This window comes from Myxine glutinosa, chromosome 4 (assembly GCF_964187855.1).
Source record: "Myxine glutinosa chromosome 4, kmMyxGlut1.1, whole genome shotgun sequence".
In the NCBI taxonomy this organism is placed as follows: domain Eukaryota; kingdom Metazoa; phylum Chordata; class Myxini; order Myxiniformes; family Myxinidae; genus Myxine; species Myxine glutinosa.
In genome coordinates this window covers 51,972,369-51,994,240 of record NC_136264.1, presented here as the reverse complement: position 1 = coordinate 51,994,240, position 21,872 = coordinate 51,972,369, and the positions used below count along the sequence as shown (strand labels likewise).

At 42.2% G+C, this 21,872-nt stretch overlaps 1 protein-coding gene across 2 annotated transcripts in view; it reads left to right on the top strand.

Annotated features, from left to right (window-relative positions):
* The window catches only part of LOC144888127 (kinesin-like protein KIF1C), a 270,641-nt gene that overhangs the window by 30,931 nt on the left and 217,838 nt on the right, over positions 1-21,872 (top strand). For both annotated transcript variants that reach the window (XM_068112313.2, XM_078775707.1), the window contains exon 2: positions 16,618-16,755. In XM_068112313.2, the coding sequence (XP_067968414.2) occupies positions 16,650-16,755 (106 nt within the window). In that variant the 5' untranslated portion in view covers positions 16,618-16,649. The remainder of the gene's footprint in view (positions 1-16,617; positions 16,756-21,872) is intronic.

Genomic DNA, 21,872 nt, shown 5'->3' with positions numbered 1-21,872 from the left:
ACACATATCGTCGTGTCCTCCCTCCTACAAGTGAAACACCAGGGTGACCGTTTTTAAAAGCTGTATTGAGATTCAAACCCAGGCTGGACATCTATCTCAAAGGTGAGTGCACATCCCTCTAAGCTATCCTGCCAGCCTATTTTCTAACATCACAGGCTAAAATTGTAAAACTCCAGTGGGCGTTTATCATGAAAACTTTTTTTGTGCCTATTGATGTGTGAAAGGATTTAATTGTGAATGTAGAATTAATGAGTGCTTTGTGCTTCAGAGGATGTTTGTTTTGAGAACAAAGAAAATAGAAATGATTTTGAGGTGCAAACTGGACGTTTGGAATTTTTTGAGGATATCATTTTGCATTGACCTTGCTAATGATGTCGTCTTTTATCAGGGGGATATGAATTGAATTTTCAAGAACAATTTTTCTAAAGAATTTTACCTTCTGTTATAAAGGTGTGCAAAAATGACCCTTGCACTGAGGAAGTGCTTTTGTAAATACATTTTTTGAGAATCGTGCACAACTGACAATGGTTTGATTGATATCAGGTCTAGATGAGACGTAAAAAGGAACAAATTTAACAAACCTGGAAAATACCTTGCCTAGTTGTGGGGGATGACTTGGGATGGAAACATGGAAAACGCAAACATGGAAAAGACCTTGCCTAGTTGTGGGGGATGACTTGTGATGGAAACATGGAAAACGCAAACATGGAAAAGACCTTGCCTAGTTGTGGGGGATGACTTGTGATGGAAACATGGAAAACACAAACATGGAAAAGACCTTGCCTAGTTGTGGGGGATGACTTGTGATGGAAACATGGAAAACACAAACATGGAAAAGACCTTGCCTAGTTGTGGGGGATGACTTGTGATGGAAACATGGAAAACGCAAACATGGAAAAGACCTTGCCTAGTTGTGGGGGATGACTTGTGATGGAAACATGGAAAACACAAACATGGAAAAGACCTTGCCTAGTTGTGGGGGATGACTTGTGATGGAAACATGGAAAACGCAAACATGGAAAAGACCTTGCCTAGTTGTGGGGGATGACTTGTGATGGAAACATGGAAAACGCAAACATGGAAAAGACCTTGCCTAGTTGTGGGGGATGACTTGTGATGGAAACATGGAAAACGCAAACATGGAAAAGACCTTGCCTAGTTGTGGGGGATGACTTGTGATGGAAACATGGAAAACACAAACATGGAAAAGACCTTGCCTAGTTGTGGGAGATGACTTGTGATGGAAACATGGAAAACGCAAACATGGAAAAGACCTTGCCTAGTTGTGGGGGATGACTTGGGATGGAAACATGGAAAACACAAACATGGAAAAGACCTTGCCTAGTTGTGGGGGATGACTTGGGATGGAAACATGGAAAACACAAACATGGAAAAGACCTTGCCTAGTTGTGGGGGATGACTTGTGATGGAAACATGGAAAACACAAACATGGAAAAGACCTTGCCTAGTTGTGGGGGATGACTTGTGATGGAAACATGGAAAACACAAACATGGAAAACACCTTGCCTAGTTGTGGGGGATGACTTGGGATGGAAACATGGAAAACACAAACATGGAAAAGACCTTGCCTAGTTGTGGGAGATGACTTGTGATGGAAACATGGAAAACACAAACATGGAAAAGACCTTGCCTAGTTGTGTCGGATGACTTGGGATGGAAACATGGAAAACACAAACATGGAAAAGACCTTGCCTAGTTGTGGGGGATGACTTGTGATGGAAACATGGAAAACGCAAACATGGAAAAGACCTTGCCTAGTTGTGGGGGATGACTTGGGATGGAAACATGGAAAACACAAACATGGAAAAGACCTTGCCTAGTTGTGGGGGATGACTTGTGATGGAAACATGGAAAACACAAACATGGAAAAGACCTTGCCTAGTTGTGGGGGATGACTTGGGATGGAAACATGGAAAACACAAACATGGAAAAGACCTTGCCTAGTTGTGGGGGATGACTTGGGATGGAAACATGGAAAACACAAACATGGAAAAGACCTTGCCTAGTTGTGGGGGATGACTTGGGATGGAAACATGGAAAACACAAACATGGAAAAGACCTTGCCTAGTTGTGGGGGATGACTTGTGATGGAAACATGGAAAACGCAAACATGGAAAAGACCTTGCCTAGTTGTGGGGGATGACTTGTGATGGAAACATGGAAAACGCAAACATGGAAAAGACCTTGCCTAGTTGTGGGGGATGACTTGTGATGGAAACATGGAAAACGCAAACATGGAAAAGACCTTGCCTAGTTGTGGGGGATGACTTGTGATGGAAACATGGAAAACACAAACATGGAAAAGACCTTGCCTAGTTGTGGGAGATGACTTGTGATGGAAACATGGAAAACGCAAACATGGAAAAGACCTTGCCTAGTTGTGGGGGATGACTTGGGATGGAAACATGGAAAACACAAACATGGAAAAGACCTTGCCTAGTTGTGGGGGATGACTTGGGATGGAAACATGGAAAACACAAACATGGAAAAGACCTTGCCTAGTTGTGGGGGATGACTTGTGATGGAAACATGGAAAACACAAACATGGAAAAGACCTTGCCTAGTTGTGGGGGATGACTTGTGATGGAAACATGGAAAACACAAACATGGAAAACACCTTGCCTAGTTGTGGGGGATGACTTGGGATGGAAACATGGAAAACACAAACATGGAAAAGACCTTGCCTAGTTGTGGGAGATGACTTGTGATGGAAACATGGAAAACACAAACATGGAAAAGACCTTGCCTAGTTGTGTCGGATGACTTGGGATGGAAACATGGAAAACACAAACATGGAAAAGACCTTGCCTAGTTGTGGGGGATGACTTGTGATGGAAACATGGAAAACGCAAACATGGAAAAGACCTTGCCTAGTTGTGGGGGATGACTTGGGATGGAAACATGGAAAACACAAACATGGAAAAGACCTTGCCTAGTTGTGGGGGATGACTTGTGATGGAAACATGGAAAACACAAACATGGAAAAGACCTTGCCTAGTTGTGGGGGATGACTTGGGATGGAAACATGGAAAATGCAAACATGGAAAAGACCTTGCCTAGTTGTGGGGGATGACTTGTGATGGAAACATGGAAAACGCAAACATGGAAAAGACCTTGCCTAGTTGTGGGGGATGACTTGGGATGGAAACATGGAAAACACAAACATGGAAAACACCTTGCCTAGTTGTGGGGGATGACTTGGGATGGAAACATGGAAAACACAAACATGGAAAAGACCTTGCCTAGTTGTGGGGGATGACTTGGGATGGAAACATGGAAAACACAAACATGGAAAAGACCTTGCCTAGTTGTGGGGGATGACTTGGGATGGAAACATGGAAAAGACCTTGCCTAGTTGTGGGGGATGACTTGTGATGGAAACATGGAAAACACAAACATGGAAAAGACCTTGCTTTAGTTGTGGGGGATGACTTGGGATGGAAACATGGAAAACACAAACATGGAAAAGACCTTGCCTAGTTGTGGGAGATGACTTGTGATGGAAACATGGAAAACACAAACATGGAAAAGACCTTGCCTAGTTGTGGGGGATGACTTGGGATGGAAACATGGAAAACACAAACATGGAAAAGACCTTGCCTAGTTGTGGGGGATGACTTGGGATGGAAACATGGAAAACACAAACATGGAAAAGACCTTGCCTAGTTGTGGGGGATGACTTGTGATGGAAACATGGAAAACACAAACATGGAAAAGACCTTGCCTAGTTGTGGGGGATGACTTGGGATGGAAACATGGAAAACACAAACATGGAAAAGACCTTGCCTAGTTGTGGGGGATGACTTGGGATGGAAACATGGAAAACACAAACATGGAAAAGACCTTGCCTAGTTGTGGGGGATGACTTGGGATGGAAACATGGAAAACACAAACATGGAAAAGACCTTGCCTAGTTGTGGGGGATGACTTGGGATGGAAACATGGAAAACACAAACATGGAAAAGACCTTGCCTAGTTGTGGGGGATGACTTGGGATGGAAACATGGAAAACACAAACATGGAAAAGACCTTGCCTAGTTGTGGGGGATGACTTGGGATGGAAAAATGGAAAACACAAACATGGAAAAGACCTTGCCTAGTTGTGGGGGATGACTTGGGATGGAAACATGGAAAACACAAACATGGAAAAGACCTTGCCTAGTTGTGGGGGATGACTTGGGATGGAAACATGGAAAACACAAACATGGAAAAGACCTTGCCTAGTTGTGGGGGATGACTTGGGATGGAAACATGGAATGCATAATCATGGAAAAGACCTTGCCTAGTTGTGGGGGATGACTTGGGATGGAAACATGGAAAACACAAACATGGAAAAGACCTTGCCTAGTTGTGGGGGATGACTTGGGATGGAAAAATGGAAAACACAAACATGGAAAACACCTTGCCTAGTTGTGGGGGATGACTTGGGATGGAAACATGGAAAACACAAACATGGAAAAGACCTTGCCTAGTTGTGGGGGATGACTTGTGATGGAAACATGGAAAACACAAACATGGAAAAGACCTTGCCTAGTTGTGGGGGATGACTTGTGATGGAAACATGGAAAACACAAACATGGAAAAGACCTTGCCTAGTTGTGGGGGATGACTTGGGATGGAAACATGGAAAACACAAACATGGAAAAGACCTTGCCTAGTTGTGGGGGATGACTTGGGATGGAAACATGGAAAACACAAACATGGAAAAGACCTTGCCTAGTTGTGGGGGATGACTTGGGATGGAAACATGGAAAACACAAACATGGAAAAGACCTTGCTTTAGTTGTGGGGGATGACTTGGGATGGAAACATGGAAAACACAAACATGGAAAAGACCTTGCCTAGTTGTGGGAGATGACTTGTGATGGAAACATGGAAAACACAAACATGGAAAAGACCTTGCCTAGTTGTGGGGGATGACTTGGGATGGAAACATGGAAAACACAAACATGGAAAACACCTTGCCTAGTTGTGGGGGATGACTTGGGATGGAAACATGGAAAACACAAACATGGAAAAGACCTTGCCTAGTTGTGGGGGATGACTTGTGATGGAAACATGGAAAACACAAACATGGAAAAGACCTTGCCTAGTTGTGGGGGATGACTTGTGATGGAAACATGGAAAACACAAACATGGAAAAGACCTTGCCTAGTTGTGGGGGATGACTTGGGATGGAAACATGGAAAACACAAACATGGAAAAGACCTTGCCTAGTTGTGGGGGATGACTTGGGATGGAAACATGGAAAACACAAACATGGAAAAGACCTTGCCTAGTTGTGGGGGATGACTTGGGATGGAAACATGGAAAACACAAACATGGAAAAGACCTTGCCTAGTTGTGGGGGATGACTTGGGATGGAAACATGGAAAACACAAACATGGAAAAGACCTTGCCTAGTTGTGGGGGATGACTTGTGATGGAAACATGGAAAACACAAACATGGAAAAGACCTTGCTTTAGTTGTGGGGGATGACTTGGGATGGAAACATGGAAAACACAAACATGGAAAAGACCTTGCCTAGTTGTGGGAGATGACTTGTGATGGAAACATGGAAAACACAAACATGGAAAAGACCTTGCCTAGTTGTGGGGGATGACTTGGGATGGAAACATGGAAAACACAAACATGGAAAAGACCTTGCCTAGTTGTGGGGGATGACTTGGGATGGAAACATGGAAAACACAAACATGGAAAAGAACTTGCCTAGTTGTGGGGGATGACTTGGGATGGAAACATGGAAAACACAAACATGGAAAAGACCTTGCCTAGTTGTGGGGGATGACTTGGGATGGCAATGTGCTGTCATCTTCAAGTAATAGAGGGAAGAGAGGCAGCTGTGATTCCAGAGTGTAAATGAAAATGGAAAATAAAGGAATGTACGTGGGTGGAAAGCTCAGAGTTATGGAGGATTGCTGGGAATGGATTACGTACTGAAGAATTGCTAACACTTCCACAAATGGGTATTATTGATCTTGATATTTCGTAAGTATCTGCACAGGGATATTAGTGGAGCGGTTGTTCTTCCTTTGATGTCTGCAATGATGTTTCCAATTATCGTGGAGTCTTAAAGTTGCAGGTGAATGTTGGTAATTCTTTTGTGGAACTGTGCCGACAGAAAATATTCGTAACCGGTCTGCACTTGCGTTGTTGCCAGTTATGAAATGAATTGCAGAGCGCAGTCTCTTCACAAAGGTTGTAATCCTGGATCTGTCGCCCCTCCGACACAGAATACTTGACCGAGGGTATAAAAATTTATATGTAATCGAGGATACCAGGAATAACTCGCTGCCTCTTCACGAAAAACACCGTGGGATCTTTAATGCCCATCAACTAATGCTAACAGACGGGACGCCCAGTTTAACGTCCATCCGAGGGACGCTGCATACAATGATGAATCGCCCTGTCTGTGACAGTTTGTGTCTGACCCGAGATTTTAAACCTAGCTGGCCAGATTTATTTATTTATTTATTTTGTATATAGAGTCTAGGCTCGTGTAAGAGCTGACACATTAAACACGAAAACATGCACGGACACATAAAACGTACAATAAAGGGAGCGGGAGACAAGAGGGGAGAGAGAGGAAAACATACAAGCACAACAACAGTAGAGAACAGGGACGTTGGTAGATCTGTGGAAGAGAGAGGGCCGGGGGGGCGGGGAGGAGATGGAGGGAGGGGTACACGGTATAAAGCAAATGAACATTTCTAGGAATTTCAGGAAATTTGTTAGAGATTGAAAGAGGTGGATTTAGTGGGTTTTACCGGGGGTATAAAAGACAGCTCCTGTGAGTGCGCATAGCTCAGGGGTCACAGGGCCTTCTTGCCAGTCGGAATTCACATTGCCTTCTACTATTTTACTTAACTGCAATTGATATGGAAATTACATGATGTAGCCTGCATGTCTTTTTTTTGTTTGTTTGTTTTTTTGAAATACGGTATGTGAATTGCATGGTATCATTTTACAATCTACAGAAAATGTATGGAAAGATATTTAGTTAAGAAAGATTTTCTGAAATGTCTTGAATCTGGGTTAAATACCATGGTGAAGTGATCCTTGGGTGAGCACATAAATCAATTTTTCTCAAACACGCTCCTACCGTAACTGTCGTAATTGGTCGAATTGCATTAACTTTGTGCTTTGGAGGGTGGTGGAAAGTTTTTATTTATTTATTTTCTGTCGTGCTTTGAGTCGGATTATCAACCAGAATCACTTGCAAGTTGACGTTTTTTAAATGTTTGGCTAGACATAAATCTTGCAGACGCATACTGACAATCAAACCATAACAGATGGCAATACAGCTCGGTATGTAATGATGCAATAAGATGCATGTTGGTTTGAGTAGAGACATTGTGGAGATGTGGTGTCATGTTATTTGAGTGGTATGCGTGCCAAGGTGTACCTTCTGCGTCATGCACATCTGTCATTTCATCACCTGGTCTGGAACCACCTTAAGAGGCCATTTTTCCCTGCAGAGCGGGAGTTGGCCTTTTTTTTGGCACCTAGGTCGCCTTTTTGAAGCAATGTTTTATGGCCGGATGCCCTTCCTGCAGTAACCTGGTACTCAATTTGCCGACCTCAGAAGGATGACCGGCTGAGTCAACCCCCGTGGCGTTAATTCAGTGATCGACCGGGATTCAAACCCAGGATCCTAGGATTCCAAGCCGGCACCCGAACCGCTAAGCCAACACCTGGTGTGGTGTAATAAAATATTTATTTTAGTGATCATTCCACCAGATAGGATTCTCAGTTATAATTACGGAAAATACCGGGAAAATAGGAAAAGACCTCACATTCAAAATGTCTTCCCGGCTGAGAAAACGGATCATGCAAAGTGGAGCAAAAATACGGATAAAATCGGGAAATTCCCAGGATTGTCGACTTCGCCACCCACAGAAATTTTCGAGTTGTAGAAACATTTGCGAAGCATTCGGAAAGCTTCGCCAATGGCCAGTTTTATTCCGGAGGTCGAAACTTCCGGTCGAAAGGCACGATTTCCCGATTTCCTCGCGATCTTGCAAAGAGAGTCTTCGCAGCAATGACGTCACAATTGTACAGTAAGTTTGTGTTTTTTTTTTTAACATCAATAAATTTCATCCATTGTCTTCATTTCACTTTCAAATATGAAAAGTTATTTCTTTGTACAGTACAGTATTATGTGCAGACTAGTTAGCAAACAACTTGGTTGCTAAGGGAGTCATCAGAGATCACATTGACGATGTTTGTAGCTCAGAAAACGTTATCATAGCCAAGGAGCTGCCTCAGCCCAGCAGGGTAGACAGCAGTATCATGTCCATCTTGACAAAAAGAGGAAATGAAGGCTGGAAAGTCTGAAAAAAGAAAGAGGTTCAGATGCTAAGGAAAAAGATAAAACAACTGGAGATTGATTATAGACTTTCTGATGAAGAGTGTTGATGCATCATTAGAGGGGTCAATATATGGTTGAACCCCAAAAAAATTGATACAAAAGGTTTTTCAATGGATTCTGGTACCATTGGGCATGCTAAATAACATACTAAAAATCTAGTAACATCTGACTTCCGGAAAGGGGTCATTTTCAAGATGGCGTCCAAGATGGCTGCCGGGAGCTTAAAATGGCCATATCTCAATTATTATTCAACCTAGAAAGGTGGTTTTGCTGTCTAGCCCTCGGTTTTAGGGCCCAAGGAATCCAATTGAATCAACAAAATTACCATCAGTTAATTATTTATTGACAAGTCTAAGATGGCATCCCAAGGTGACATCTTGATCCACTAAAATGGCTCTGTCGAATAGTAGTCAACCTAGAGAGATATTTTCAGTGTGTATACCTAGGTTTAAGGCACCCAGGAAATCATCAAAATTACTTAAATAAGCACAAAGTAATCAGGTAATCCAGTAAGCCAGGTTTACCAGCCCATTAGGCATTTGTTGTCTTATACAGTTAGTCGCTTTTCATCGTCATCCTCCGACTCACCAGCTAATGAACCAAGTGTGTGTTTCAGATTGGAGATAAGAGTGTAATGTGTCTACACCACTGCCACCTGTGACTCCAGTCCACAGGTCTAGGTTTCTTGTGGATACCTTGTGTCAGATGGGGTTCTGCTCTTCCTATGGGGAAATTCAGAGGTTTGAAAAGAATGCTGCAAATTGTGCTGCACCAAACATGCTTGGTAAGGATATTGATGTGTTGAACATGGCCTTGTTATTCGCAGCAGACAATGTAGATCATAACATTCTTACAATCGATAGGAAAGGAACATTTCATGGGATGGGCATGATAGCTGCCTTGACACCAGGACAGAAGACAGACCAGAGTATCCCTAGGCACAAAACAACAGAACTGAATGTTGTAGAGAAGTCAAAGGTTGCGATAATAGATCATCGTTTTGCCAAACACCTTCGCCGAGACATCACATTCACAGAACTTCCGAGTTTCACTGAATGTGACATGAAGGTTGATCTGCTTTGGGAGTTGTCGTTCAACTTCAAACAGGCCACACCAGGTTGGCAGGGGATGATGCACATTATTTATCAGGGAAACAAACACCCAGGCCAGTCTTCAGTCAGGTATACACTGAAAAAATCTCTCTGGGTTGACTACTATTTGACAGAGCCATTTTAGTGGATCAGGATGTCACCTTGGGATGCCATCTTGGACTTGTCAATAAATAATTAACTGATGGTAATTTTATTGATTCAATTGGATTCTTTGGGCCCTAAAACCTAGGGTTACTACACCAAAACCACCTTTCTAGGTTGAATAATAATTGAGATATGGCCATTTTAAGTTCCCGGCGGCCATCTTGGACGCCATCTTGAAAATGACCCCTTTCCTAAATAACATTTGATTTTAACAAAATGACAAAATTTAACATTTGACAAATAACAAAATGATTTTTAGTATGTTATTTAGCATGCCCAATGGTACCAGAATCCATTGAAAAACCTTTTGTATCAATTTTTTGGGGGTTAGGTGAGTTTTTTTCGTATATTGACCCTACTACATATGAAAAAGCAGAGCAGCTACACAGTTTTAGCCATTTATCTCAGGCCAACACTCTAAGAAGAGAAGCAAAAGGCAAACAAGAATTGCTGGGAGAAATGGTTGAAGTTTTTATTTTTTATTTTTGTATATTTTTTAACAGGATGTAACGCTTGGCAGCTGCCACACGCACATCTCGCTCACATGGACATACAGATGAACATAAACAAGCATTCTGAGTATTGCGCTGCAATACATGTCCCCTACCAAAGTTCAAACTGCCATAACTTTGTCAAAAATGATCGAATATGCAAATTTATGCACGGTTGATGCTGGTTTTCAAACTTGATCTGAGGTACGCTGAGACACGTGTGTCACGCCTCGCCTCGTTGATAGGCCCACAAGGTCGCTCCGTGGAGCGGCCTGCACGTATTGCACTGTGTGAATTATATAAATTATTACCAACTCCCGGTCTGAGGTACTGGCGATTCAAGAGATATCCATTTAAAAAAAATATTTTCGTTTAATTAACGATATCTGCCAAACCACGTGCCCTATCGCAAATTCCAAAAGGACATTTTAGTAGACTGACATGCTGAACAGATTTGTGAAGTTTCCCCTCGATTGGATCAAAAATGAGGGAGGAGCTCGGTTTTAAAGTTTCATGCTTAAAAACGTCATAACTCTGAAACCATCAATAATTTATTATATTTTTCGGTTCAGGATCAATGATCAATGTGTATATATATGTTGCTCGGCTTGGCTCCGCCCCTCCCGAAAGCGCGCACTGTGTCGCGCTGTTGCCGTTCGCGAGACGAGGCTGAGGACGCGCAGTGCGGCTTGAGGAGAACTTGAGAATAAACAAGATATCCATTTTTATTTTTATTTTTTTCGTTTAATAAACGATATCTGCCAAACCACGTGCCCTATCGCAAATTCCAAAAGGACATTTTAGTGCTGTACAGATCTGTGAAGTTTCCCCTCGATTGGATCAAAAATGAGGGAGGAGCTCGGTTTTAAAGGTTCATGCTTAAAAACGTCATAACTCTGAAACCATGTGACGCATGACGTCATGCTCGCTGACTGTTTTGTTCGTCATGGGTATGCGATTCTGCCTGCAAAGTTTGGCCTCGATCTGTTCAGCCGTTGCAGAGAAAAAGGGGTTTTCGTGTTTTCACGAAAAACAATATGGCGACCAAACCACGTGACCTGTGACGTCATAATTACCATTAAAATATTCTACAGACCGAGTCCATCATATGCTGAACATTTTATCTCAATCGGTCATATTTATTGAAGAGAAATTGGTTTTTAAAGGAAATTAAAACTTAAAATGGCACTGAGTTAAGGATCATCAGAATTATCAGAATTACCAAAGTTCAAAGTGCCATAACTTTGTCAAAAATGATCGAAACGTCGTGAAGTTCGAACTTGATCTGTAGCTTATCATGAGGAAACCATGTGCCAAGTTTGAAATCATTAGCATTAAGAATTTAGAAAAGAAGTCCGGAAAACGATTCTTTGCGTGACGGACTGACGGACTGACGGACTGACAGACGGAGGGACGGCGTGCAAACCTATAGTCCCTTCCGGTGTACACCGGTAGGGGACTAATAAGCGAAGTACTAACTTCTAATCTGGTGTGTGGGTGCGTCTCCAACCCACTCGCAAATATTATCAACTCTTCCATGTTTTCTGCGTCTTCCACTTTGTCAACTCACATCACTTCACCGACGGGGGCGTAGCGCTTGTTCTACATATGTTTATTCTTTCCTATTCTGTTCCTCTCCAGGATATTGTTACTCGTTTTTGTGTTATTCCTCCTTTCCTCCACTCCTGCCCCACCCCAATACACTTTATTAAGTTCACTGCCCTTTACTATTTAGCTCTTCCATGAGCCTAGACCATTGTATTAAAAAATACAGCAAATTTAAGAACATTACCGTTCTTTTTGATACATTTTCCGAAAATTATTATACAATAGAGGATTGTCTCTACTTTAAACTTAGAGCTTCACAGACACTATTTGCCAGAATTTATGGAAATAAAAAACGAAGTGGCAGGATGGTTAAATGTGAGAAGTTTTTTTTTTTGTGTTTTGATAAAGCCACAGAAAAGTTTAAAAAAGGGAAATATTATTTTTGATGTAACTCACAATATCCATTTAATGGGAGTAGGAAAATGGATTTTTCCACCTGGCCTAGTTACCCCATCCTGCACAGTGGTCATGTGAAGAGGTTTCCGTGCTTCAGGAGAGGTGATGGTTTTGCTAGTTTTTCCTCTTTTTCTTTGTAGCCCTTTACAAATCAGTGGCTTTCAGTCTTGTTTAGGGTGAACTTCAAAAAATAAAAAAATGATCGAAACGTCGTGAAGTTCGAACTTGATCTGTAACTTATCATGAGGAAACCATGTACCAAGTTTGAAATCATTAGCGTTAAGCGTTTAGAAAAAAAGTCCGGAAAACTGTTCTTTGCGTGACGGACTGACTGACTGACGGAGGGACGGCGTGCAAACCTATAGTCCCCTCCGGTGTACACCGGTAGGGGACTAATAACACAACACAAGACTGTTAGATGAGACAAGCACAAGCATTGAGCTTGGGTGAAGGGCCATCACACTTCCTGGGACACTCTGGGTAATAGTGACGTCACAACAATGGTACCGCCTTTTTCACTACATTCAATGGGGCATTTCCTCATCCCCAGAGATACCAACCTCTGGGGATTGTCCGTGCTCTTATCCTTTTAATCCAACAATAATTCTTATCCTACAAGGCTTTCATCCACAGCTTGATGGAATACTGCTCTTCCATTTGGGCTGGCTCACATCTTGCTCAGCTTGATGCCATGGAAATCAAGGCTTTCAAGATCATTGGAATCTCTCGCAATGAAGCTGAGTCTATGGGCCTTTCACTTCACCAAAGCTGACACGCTGGTGGTTTCTCCGTCTTCTTCCATCTAATTTCTGGTCTTGTGCACTCTGCCCTCTCTGTGCTCTGTCCTCCTCTCCCCCCCCCCCCCCCCAAGCACTCCAACAAATGGTTGATCATGAATTTGTAAGATTTTGTGTTATAAGTGACACGTCACTGTGTCCAGCAGACAGGAAGTAACTGCGTTTGATGTCCCACAATGTGGCGCACCTTTGTGTGGAGACGGCGGTTGGATTTCTGGTCCTTTGGAGAGAAAGGCTTGGCTAAAAGGCGGTGCTTATGACACTGGGGGAGAGTTGGGAAGGCATGGCCTGTACAATGGGTGGTGCCTATGACCCACAGACATGAACTCAGCTTTATATATAGGATTAACATCTCAAATATTGATATCATTAATCCCCTTCAAAATACTCCCCTACCACTCATACACACTTGTTCCACCGTTCCTGCCATTGTCGGAATCATCTCTATGAGTCCTCTTTGTTGATCAACTTCAGAAAGTCTGTCATGTTCGATTTTATGTCTTCAATCATCTCAAAAATCGCTTCCCTTTCATCATTTCACGAGCCTCGATCTTGTATACAAAAAAAACAAACAAAACAAAAAAAAAACAATTGTTTCAATTTGAGGAACAGCCAGCAGTCACACGGTGCCAAGTTGGGCGAATAAGGCAGATGCGTGATGACAGAAATGTTTTTTGCCACCAAAAATTGTTGGATGGAGAGCGCCGTGTGGCAAAGTGCGTTGTTGTAATGGAGGAGCCACCAATTCTTCCACTTTTCGGGTCTTTTCCGTCTGCCTCTCAAACGTTTCATAACTTCCACGTAGAAAGCCACATTAATGCAAAACATGCAATTCGTAACATCGGTTGCTACAGAGCTTGCAAGATAAATCATCAAACGTTTTTGTTAGCTCAAAGCAATATAGCTAGCGACTGTTTGAAGAAAATTCTGCAGTGTGTGGGTGTCACAAATGTTTCCTGATACTTGTGCTCCTGCCTTGTGTGATGTAGTTGGGTGAAGTTATATTATTTGTCCTGATATGAAACATTGTATTGCTGGTCGATGCTGAAACATTTGCATGTATTTTGTGCCGAAGCAACAACAACAACAACAACAACATGTATTTTAAGGCCATTTTCCCTGCTAGAGCGGGGGTTAGCCTTACGGTCCCCATGACAATCTTCTCCATTTTGCTCTATTTTCTGCATCTCTCCTTGTTTAACCCCCTTGCCCGCATTTCTTCTTCCACCATCTTTAGCCAAGTCTTTCTCGGTCTTCCCCGTCCTCCACTTCTTTCTACATTCATTTCCATCACTCTTCTCAACCAGTCACTTTCATCCTTCCTCAACACATGACCAAACCATCTCAACCTGTTCCTCTTCACAGCATCAATCACAGGCTCTATTCCCATCATCTTTCGCAATTCATCATTTGTCTTCCTCTCTCTCAACGATACTCCGCACATCCACCGAATGGAACAGGTTGAGATGCCGAAGCGTTGCATGTATTTTGTGCCGAAGCATTGCATCTATTTTGTGTCGAAGCGTTGCATGCATTTTGTGCCGAAACGTTGCATGTATTTTGCACAGCACTACAAGTGTCCTTGGTTTAAGCATACATTGGCTGGCTACACGTTGGGCAGATACAACACAACAAAGTCAATAATATTGTCAGTCGCCAGACTTGTCCCAGTTACCAGGTCCGAATCCGACGAAGCGCTGCAAAGCAGTCGCGCCAGCCAAATGAGTTTATTGCTCCGAAGCAGATCATGGTCCTCTTTGCCACGTCGATCTCTGATCGGGGAACCTGAGCCAATCAGGTGGCGCGCTGATGAGTGTCGTGTGTCCATTTGCCTGATGAAGGCACGGTCTCATATTGGGTGATATTCGCGCGACCCCAATCTGTTCAACGGACGTGCATAACTCACGTTGCGATCAGAGACACACTAATCACCCAGAGACCCAGTGATTTTATAAGGGTCATGTATTGGAACATGGGACAAGAATACACAAAGAAGCAAAGCAATGATTACAAAAACAACGCACATACTGTATATGCTCCATGAGCCAATGAACAAATGGAGATTCCTTAATTAACCTAGCCTTGAGGCCTCAAACACTCCTCTCTAGATGGACAACATAGATAGTCAGACAGGACAGAAACACCCGGGCTGTATCTGGCAGGACATAGCAAGTCCCAAGTGGTGACACGGGCATGCAATGAACAGTTCCTATAGCCGCATACAGGAGCCGGAAAGAAAAGGAAATTGGGCGTGGCTTGCTGTGTGGGGGCGTGGCTGGAGTCTGGTCAACAAAGGCTCTGTTCTGGGGGAAAAAACCCCCCAATATGCAGCTCGTGTGCAGGCTCCCCTGTAAGCTCCGCATACATCTGCTGCTCCCCTCTCCCATGTTTGCGTCACATCCTTTATTGGTATTGGCCCCCACCTCAAGAGATATGCTCAAGAGACATGGACATTACGAAATGATTGACAAATGTTTCAACGGCTGAAAAAAAGGCAGATTATGAAGGGATAAAAATGGTGTCATGGGATGGCGGTTTCTGACACGTGGGGAGAAGGAAGACCCCATTTTCTATAGAGAAACGAGGCATATCTTGTATCGCAGTTAAATGCCCTCACACCTATGCTAATACATGCAATATGGGAAATAATTGTTGTTATATTATGTGAGAAATAGCTATCCCCCTTGAAGCCATTCTCACAACAATATTATTATAACTGAACAAATATCTGTGCAGCAATTTTTGAGTGAGTAGTTGAATGAAGGCTTGAGACTTTGATCGATCTAGTTAATGGTCTGCAGGTGGGCAGAATGGAAGTCAGATTTATGCTTTATTGAACTGTGGTAAAATACCCTACAGCATCATAGGACCAACTACTCCATCTCCTATGGATGTATTGATGTTGGCATTCAGTAAATCCTGTGCCGCCCCCTACCAATGGTACACTGCACGCTGTGCTCTTGCCTGCACAGACCCTTCAAAATGGCGGATTTACGAAGCTGTTTGACGCATAGCGTTGGGACCAAGCAGTTGTGATGATGAATTGTGCTCTATCTTTTTCTCACACTCACGTAATCTGGTTACTGTCGTGCATCTCGGGTGGCAGCAATTGCTTTGACCTCATAGGTCACCGTTCAAGGGTTAACAATAAATGTCACTTCACAGCATATTTGTTATAGTAAATATATAAACCTAAACACGTGTCTTACAGCTCAAGAACATCGCATTTGGTTTATCTTTCTGTGCAAATCGTTTGTGTGTTGATTTTTGTATTGCTAGCCGTGTTTTTGATTGTAGTTTTCCAGGGTTTTAAAATTTAATTTTAACGGTGGTCATTTAAACAATTGGTTTGTTTAACCTTTGCCCTAAATTCATATTCATAGACTTGGTTGAACTGGTTGTGGCAATCACTGGATATGCTTGATTATAATTGTGGTCGCATAAAACAGTCATGAGGCATTTTGTAAGACCTTTACGAAGCACATGATCTTAGAAAGCAAAGTTTTTACTTTGAATATAAAGTAGGTTTTCAAAGATAACCTTTTGACCAATCACTAAAACCTGACTTTCTTCGCAACTTTTGAATTTACCATCAATGCATTATTTAGCTCGATGAAAATTACTGTGATCCGCAATACCTTATACATGTGTCCTTTTAATGGCCCATCCCTTTCAGAGCACTGAACTGCGTCCGAGCCAGCAGCCACGATGGCAGGCGCATCGGTCAAGGTGGCTGTGCGTGTACGGCCGTTCAACAACCGCGAGCTGAACCATGACAGCAAGTGCATCATACAAATGAGCGGCAGCACCACAAGTAAGGCTGGATGCACCCCATGTGATTAAATTGATCATGAGCACAACGATGATGCTTTTACCTCTCCTGTCCAGTGTTGCACCGTAAACCAGCTCGTGGATTCTATAACTGGACAAATGTTCTCGACCTGAATTAATGACCTGAATTAATAACAAGTGTTGCATGTATTTCAAGCTTTGCTCGTCCACTGATTTTTGAAGAGGTGTGTTCTGAGTGTACACATATCTACAAGCTTGGTTCGTTCAGCGGTGACATCCGAGTTTACACTTTCTGCTTTAGTTGCAATTTGTTTACAGCTGGTTCACTTGAGGCACTTTGGGCTCATGTGCTCACCTTCTTTCCTTCTCTTATTTGAAGGCTCAAGTGCAAGTCAGCACTTCTATTCTAAAGACAAAAAAAGTTATTTTTGATGTGAAAATTGTAAACATGCACCATGTAAATATGTCTGAACCTTAAAGTTTCATCTCCAGGATGATAGAGTTCCACATTTCAACTTGCTCCTTCTTGATGTTCCCTGATTCTCAGCATCATGTTCCAAGGGCCTAGGCAGCCTGCATGCACTCTTAGTTTACACAAGCAAGTCATACTGCTTGGACAAGCTTTTACACGTACTAAAAATTCTTAAAATTAGCCAGTTGGGTTGATGGCGCAAGCTACTTATGACTACATATGATGTAGATCGTGCCTTAATGAGCTTTAGGAGCATGTTGATCATGGGTGGATGTTTTATATTTGATGAACCAAATGTCATGACTGCGTGACTGCTTTTTCATTTGTTTGGCAGTCAGGCATTCGGCTTGTCAGGAAAGTACTTTGAGACACGAGGCCTTTCATCTCGGTGAAAGTGCAATCAAGATGCATGTAGCTTGATTCCTGAGGGGGGCAAATGGCATTTGAGATAGACTGATTTAAATCGATTAAATGTTAACCCTTTGATGCATTTTCATTAAATTATTGTCTATCTTGTGATGCTTCTTTGAGGAGGATGGAGCAGCAATAGATATATAAATCTGTGTAATGTTTATTTGAATCGATGATTATGCAATAACTGCAATAAAAGATTACCTAATCTAAATTTAAAACTCACTTTTCATCAAAGCGATCTCTCGCAGCACAGGTTGACTTTCCGTTGTAAGCAGAATGGCGTAAATGAAGAAATGATTTATTAAGATGAGTGTAATCAACAAAAGTGTAATATATGAGTACATTTCTTAAGGAAAATATTGTTGTGCTTATTGATGCTTTTATATAGGGCTGGAAGAATAGCCAAGAGGGTGCACTCCCTGTTGAACTGTCTAGTCTGGATTCAAATTTTGACCCAACTACAAACTGTCACCCTGTGTTTTGCCATCTTGTCCCCCATGGGCTGTTTTGATGGGATGGCATTGAGAATAAGCTCTCAATGTCTACAAAATACTCCAATGGATGAGCGTACCAAACAGCCTTTGACAGTCTAGCCTTGCACTGGCCTTTTCATTCATGGCAGGCTTGTTTTCACAAACGGGTGTAGAGGTGGTGAAAGGTGAATCACTGGCATATTAAAACTAGTTGCTTGAGGCAGATGAGGCTCATTAGCCTTGGTAGGCAGCTCATCTAGGAGAAGGAAATGCCGAATCCAAATCCGCCGCTGCTTTGGGATTCAGGTTTTTAAACCAATGATGAAGGGTTTAATGGGGGTGAAGGTAGCCATGCTTCTTAAAGGAGGTGGCCTTTGCATTTGTTAACCTGTGGGCCACCCTTGGGCAAAGTGTACTACCCGAATTTAGCCTCCCGATCAGGGTTACGTGAAGCCATGGGAGAAGGTGTTGGATGGCCATGCAGGCATCTGCGCATATTGTCAGTAATAACTCCATAGATTTGATGCTACACAGGGGACTCTTATGGAGAACAATGCCTCGGATCATCCATCTAGCATAGACACTGCCGAGAAGAAAGTAATCGCAAACCACTTCCGTACATGCCAAGAAACCAATCATGATCATAACTCTAAGAGATAAAGTTTGAAAACACCCGAATGGTGACTGGGGAAGAGCCAACTGTTTTGATGAATAGGACTGGCCATTATGAAGGGACTGGGTCAAAACCCATAAGGAAATCCAGATTCCATGGTCCCCAGAACTGAAAGTTGAACTCTGAGCTTCTCAAACGTTCACATAATTAGAATAGGGAATGTAAGGTGAATGAATCAGGGAAGGTTTGGATGTAAAAAGAGAGAGATGGAGGGGACGATAAATGAAATTTTGGGTATAAGGGAACTGAGGTGGACTGGTTTGGGGCAGTTTCAGTTTCAACCTGACGATTACAAAGTGTTCTTTACTCGTCACAAAACCTGTAAAATAAATTGAATGGTAGTGATGTGCAATAAGACAGCAGGGTCAATACTGGGATGCAACCCAGTCAATTATAGGTCAATTTCAGTGAGGGTGAAAGGACATCCAATGAACACCATCAGCATTCAGATTTATGCTCCAACCTCTGAAGCAGATGAAGAAAATGTAGAGGAGTTTTATGGAAAGTTGCAGGAACTGGTAGAACAGGTGTCCAAAGGAGATGCTTTATTATTATGGGAGACTGGAGAAGAAAGAGTGCTAGGGATTGTAGGAAAGTACAGACTTAGTATCCAAAATGAACCAGGGGAGCAAATACTAAAGTTGTGTGGACAATGATCACATTATTGAAAACACATGGTCAAACAACTCGAGCTCAGACTGTACACATGGACCTCACCTGATGGGAAACAGAAATCAGATTGATAACAAATCCTAATCGATAGAAGATGGAGAAGTGCTGTGCAATCTGCCAATACTGTGCCATGCACAGACTGTGGGACAGATTATGCATTTTAGAATATCATGTAATATTATGAACTAGTTGTGGCAAAACTGAGTCTAATTGAGAAAGGTGAAACAAATTGTAAAACTCCGACATGGTACGACCTTGAAAAGGTATCGAAACAATATGCAATAAAGGTAAAAAACCGATTTTCAGAGATGTACTTGGTTGACAGAATGCCAGACTCATTGTGGCAGAGGTTGATGACGTGGTAAAATAAGAGGCCAAAAACAACATCCCAAAAGCAAGCAGAAAGAAGAAGGCAAAATGACTGTCAGAAGAGATAATAAAAATTGCAGACAGAAGAAGGGAGATGACAACCAAAGGCACATCAAGAGAAGAGATGAAGCAGCTGGATGCTGACTACCAACGTCAAGCTAGGAAAGACGAAGAGAGATATTTCAAAGAGGCATGCATAGAGATGGTGGAAAAAGAGCGAAAAGAACAGCAGATCATTTTTTCAAAGATCAGAGGGATCATAGAAAAGTTTAGGTCTAGGATTGGTGTCCTGCAGAGTAGAACAGGGAAAGATCTGACAGAAGAAATACAGGTGAAAGAAAGATGGAAGGACTATATGGAATCTCTATAGAAACGAGATAGCAATATGAGGACAACCTTCAAAGAAAGAGAATATGAGCAAGAACCAATAATGGTAGAATGTGGGGGTACATAGAGCCAGGTGCGGATGAAATTACAATTGAACTCTTTAAGGTAGTTGGAGAGGAGGAAATCAAAATTTTGACAGATCTCTGCACACACATCTGGAGCAGGATTGTGTGGCCTAAAAGGTGGAAGCAGTCGACATACCATTCCCAAAGAAAGGGAATGCAAGAGAACGTTCAAATAACCGAACCATTGCCTTTCTTTCACATGCTACGAAGATATTACTGAAGATCATTCAACACAAAATAGAAGAATTCGTTTTAAAGGAAGAAATACGCGTTGAGCAAAAGCAGGTTTCAGAAGATGAAGAGGTACTGGAGATCAAATTGCAAATCTGAGGTGTGTCATGGAAAAAGCAAAGGAATATCAAAAGAAGAAAGCTCTGTTTTATAGATTATAGCAAAGCTTTCAATTGTGTTGATCTTTAATTTATGTGGCTTATGCTGAGAGAAATGGGGATGTCGGAGCACATGATACATCTGATAGGAATCTTGAACACTAAAAAAAAAAATGCAGTAAGAACAGAGCATGGCAAGACAAAATGGTTTGGAATTGGAAAAGGGGTCAGACAGAGATGCATTCTCTCCCCTTACCTGTTCGATCTGTATCGTGAGTATATCATGAGGAAATCAAACTTTGATGACATGGAGACTGTAGTCAGGATTGGAGGAAGATGTATCAACAACCTAAGGTATGCTGATGATAACACTGTTGGCAGAAAGTAAAGAGGATTTGATGAAACTGCTGCAGAAAGTGAAGAAGGAAAGTGAAAAATCTGGTTTTTATTTCAACTTAAAAAAGGCTAAAATCTTGTCGACTGAAAAGATCGCTGTGTTCAGATTGGGAGACAATCACATGGAAATAGTGGAAGTTTCATCTTCCTGTGCTCTAAGATTCAAATGACTGGAGAATGTGGAGGAGAAATGAATTTACTGCAATGTCAGTCTCAATGTCAATGAGCTGGTGTCAAATCAGCAATTAATTGACAGCAAGGGAAAACAGCAATGTCAGGATGGACAAAGATCTGGAAAGACATAGAAGTGGCAAAACAAACCAAGAGGAGGCTGATGAATGATCTGGTATGTCCAGTTGTGATGTATGGATGTGAGTCATGGATAGTGAAAAAGAAAGAAGGGAAGAAGATTGACAGTTTTGAAATGTGGTGTTGGAGACTAATGTTAAAAATTCCATGGACTGACTGCAAGAAGAACTAGAACTGCACTCAGTAGAGAGCATACCTCCGCCCCATTGACCATATCACTCAATGGTGAAGAATCACTTAAAAACCTCTACTAGCTGGATCCGCATCCGGATCTTCACCAAAATGGAATCGATTCTTTCTTGTCATACACACACACAACCTGTCCAACAGGTTTCTTCCAAATCCATCCATAACTTTTTGAGATATCCTGCTACGTACCGTTTTTGACCCTATCCCCCAATGGTGAAGAATCACTTTTAAAATTCTAGTAGCTGGATCCGGATCGGGTTCTTCACAAAAATCTTATCACTTTGTCCTTGTCACATACGCTACATCTCTGCCAAATTTCATCTGAATCCGTCCACAACTTTTTGAGATATCTTGGTGTTCTTGTTGTTCACAAACGGACAAACAGACAGAC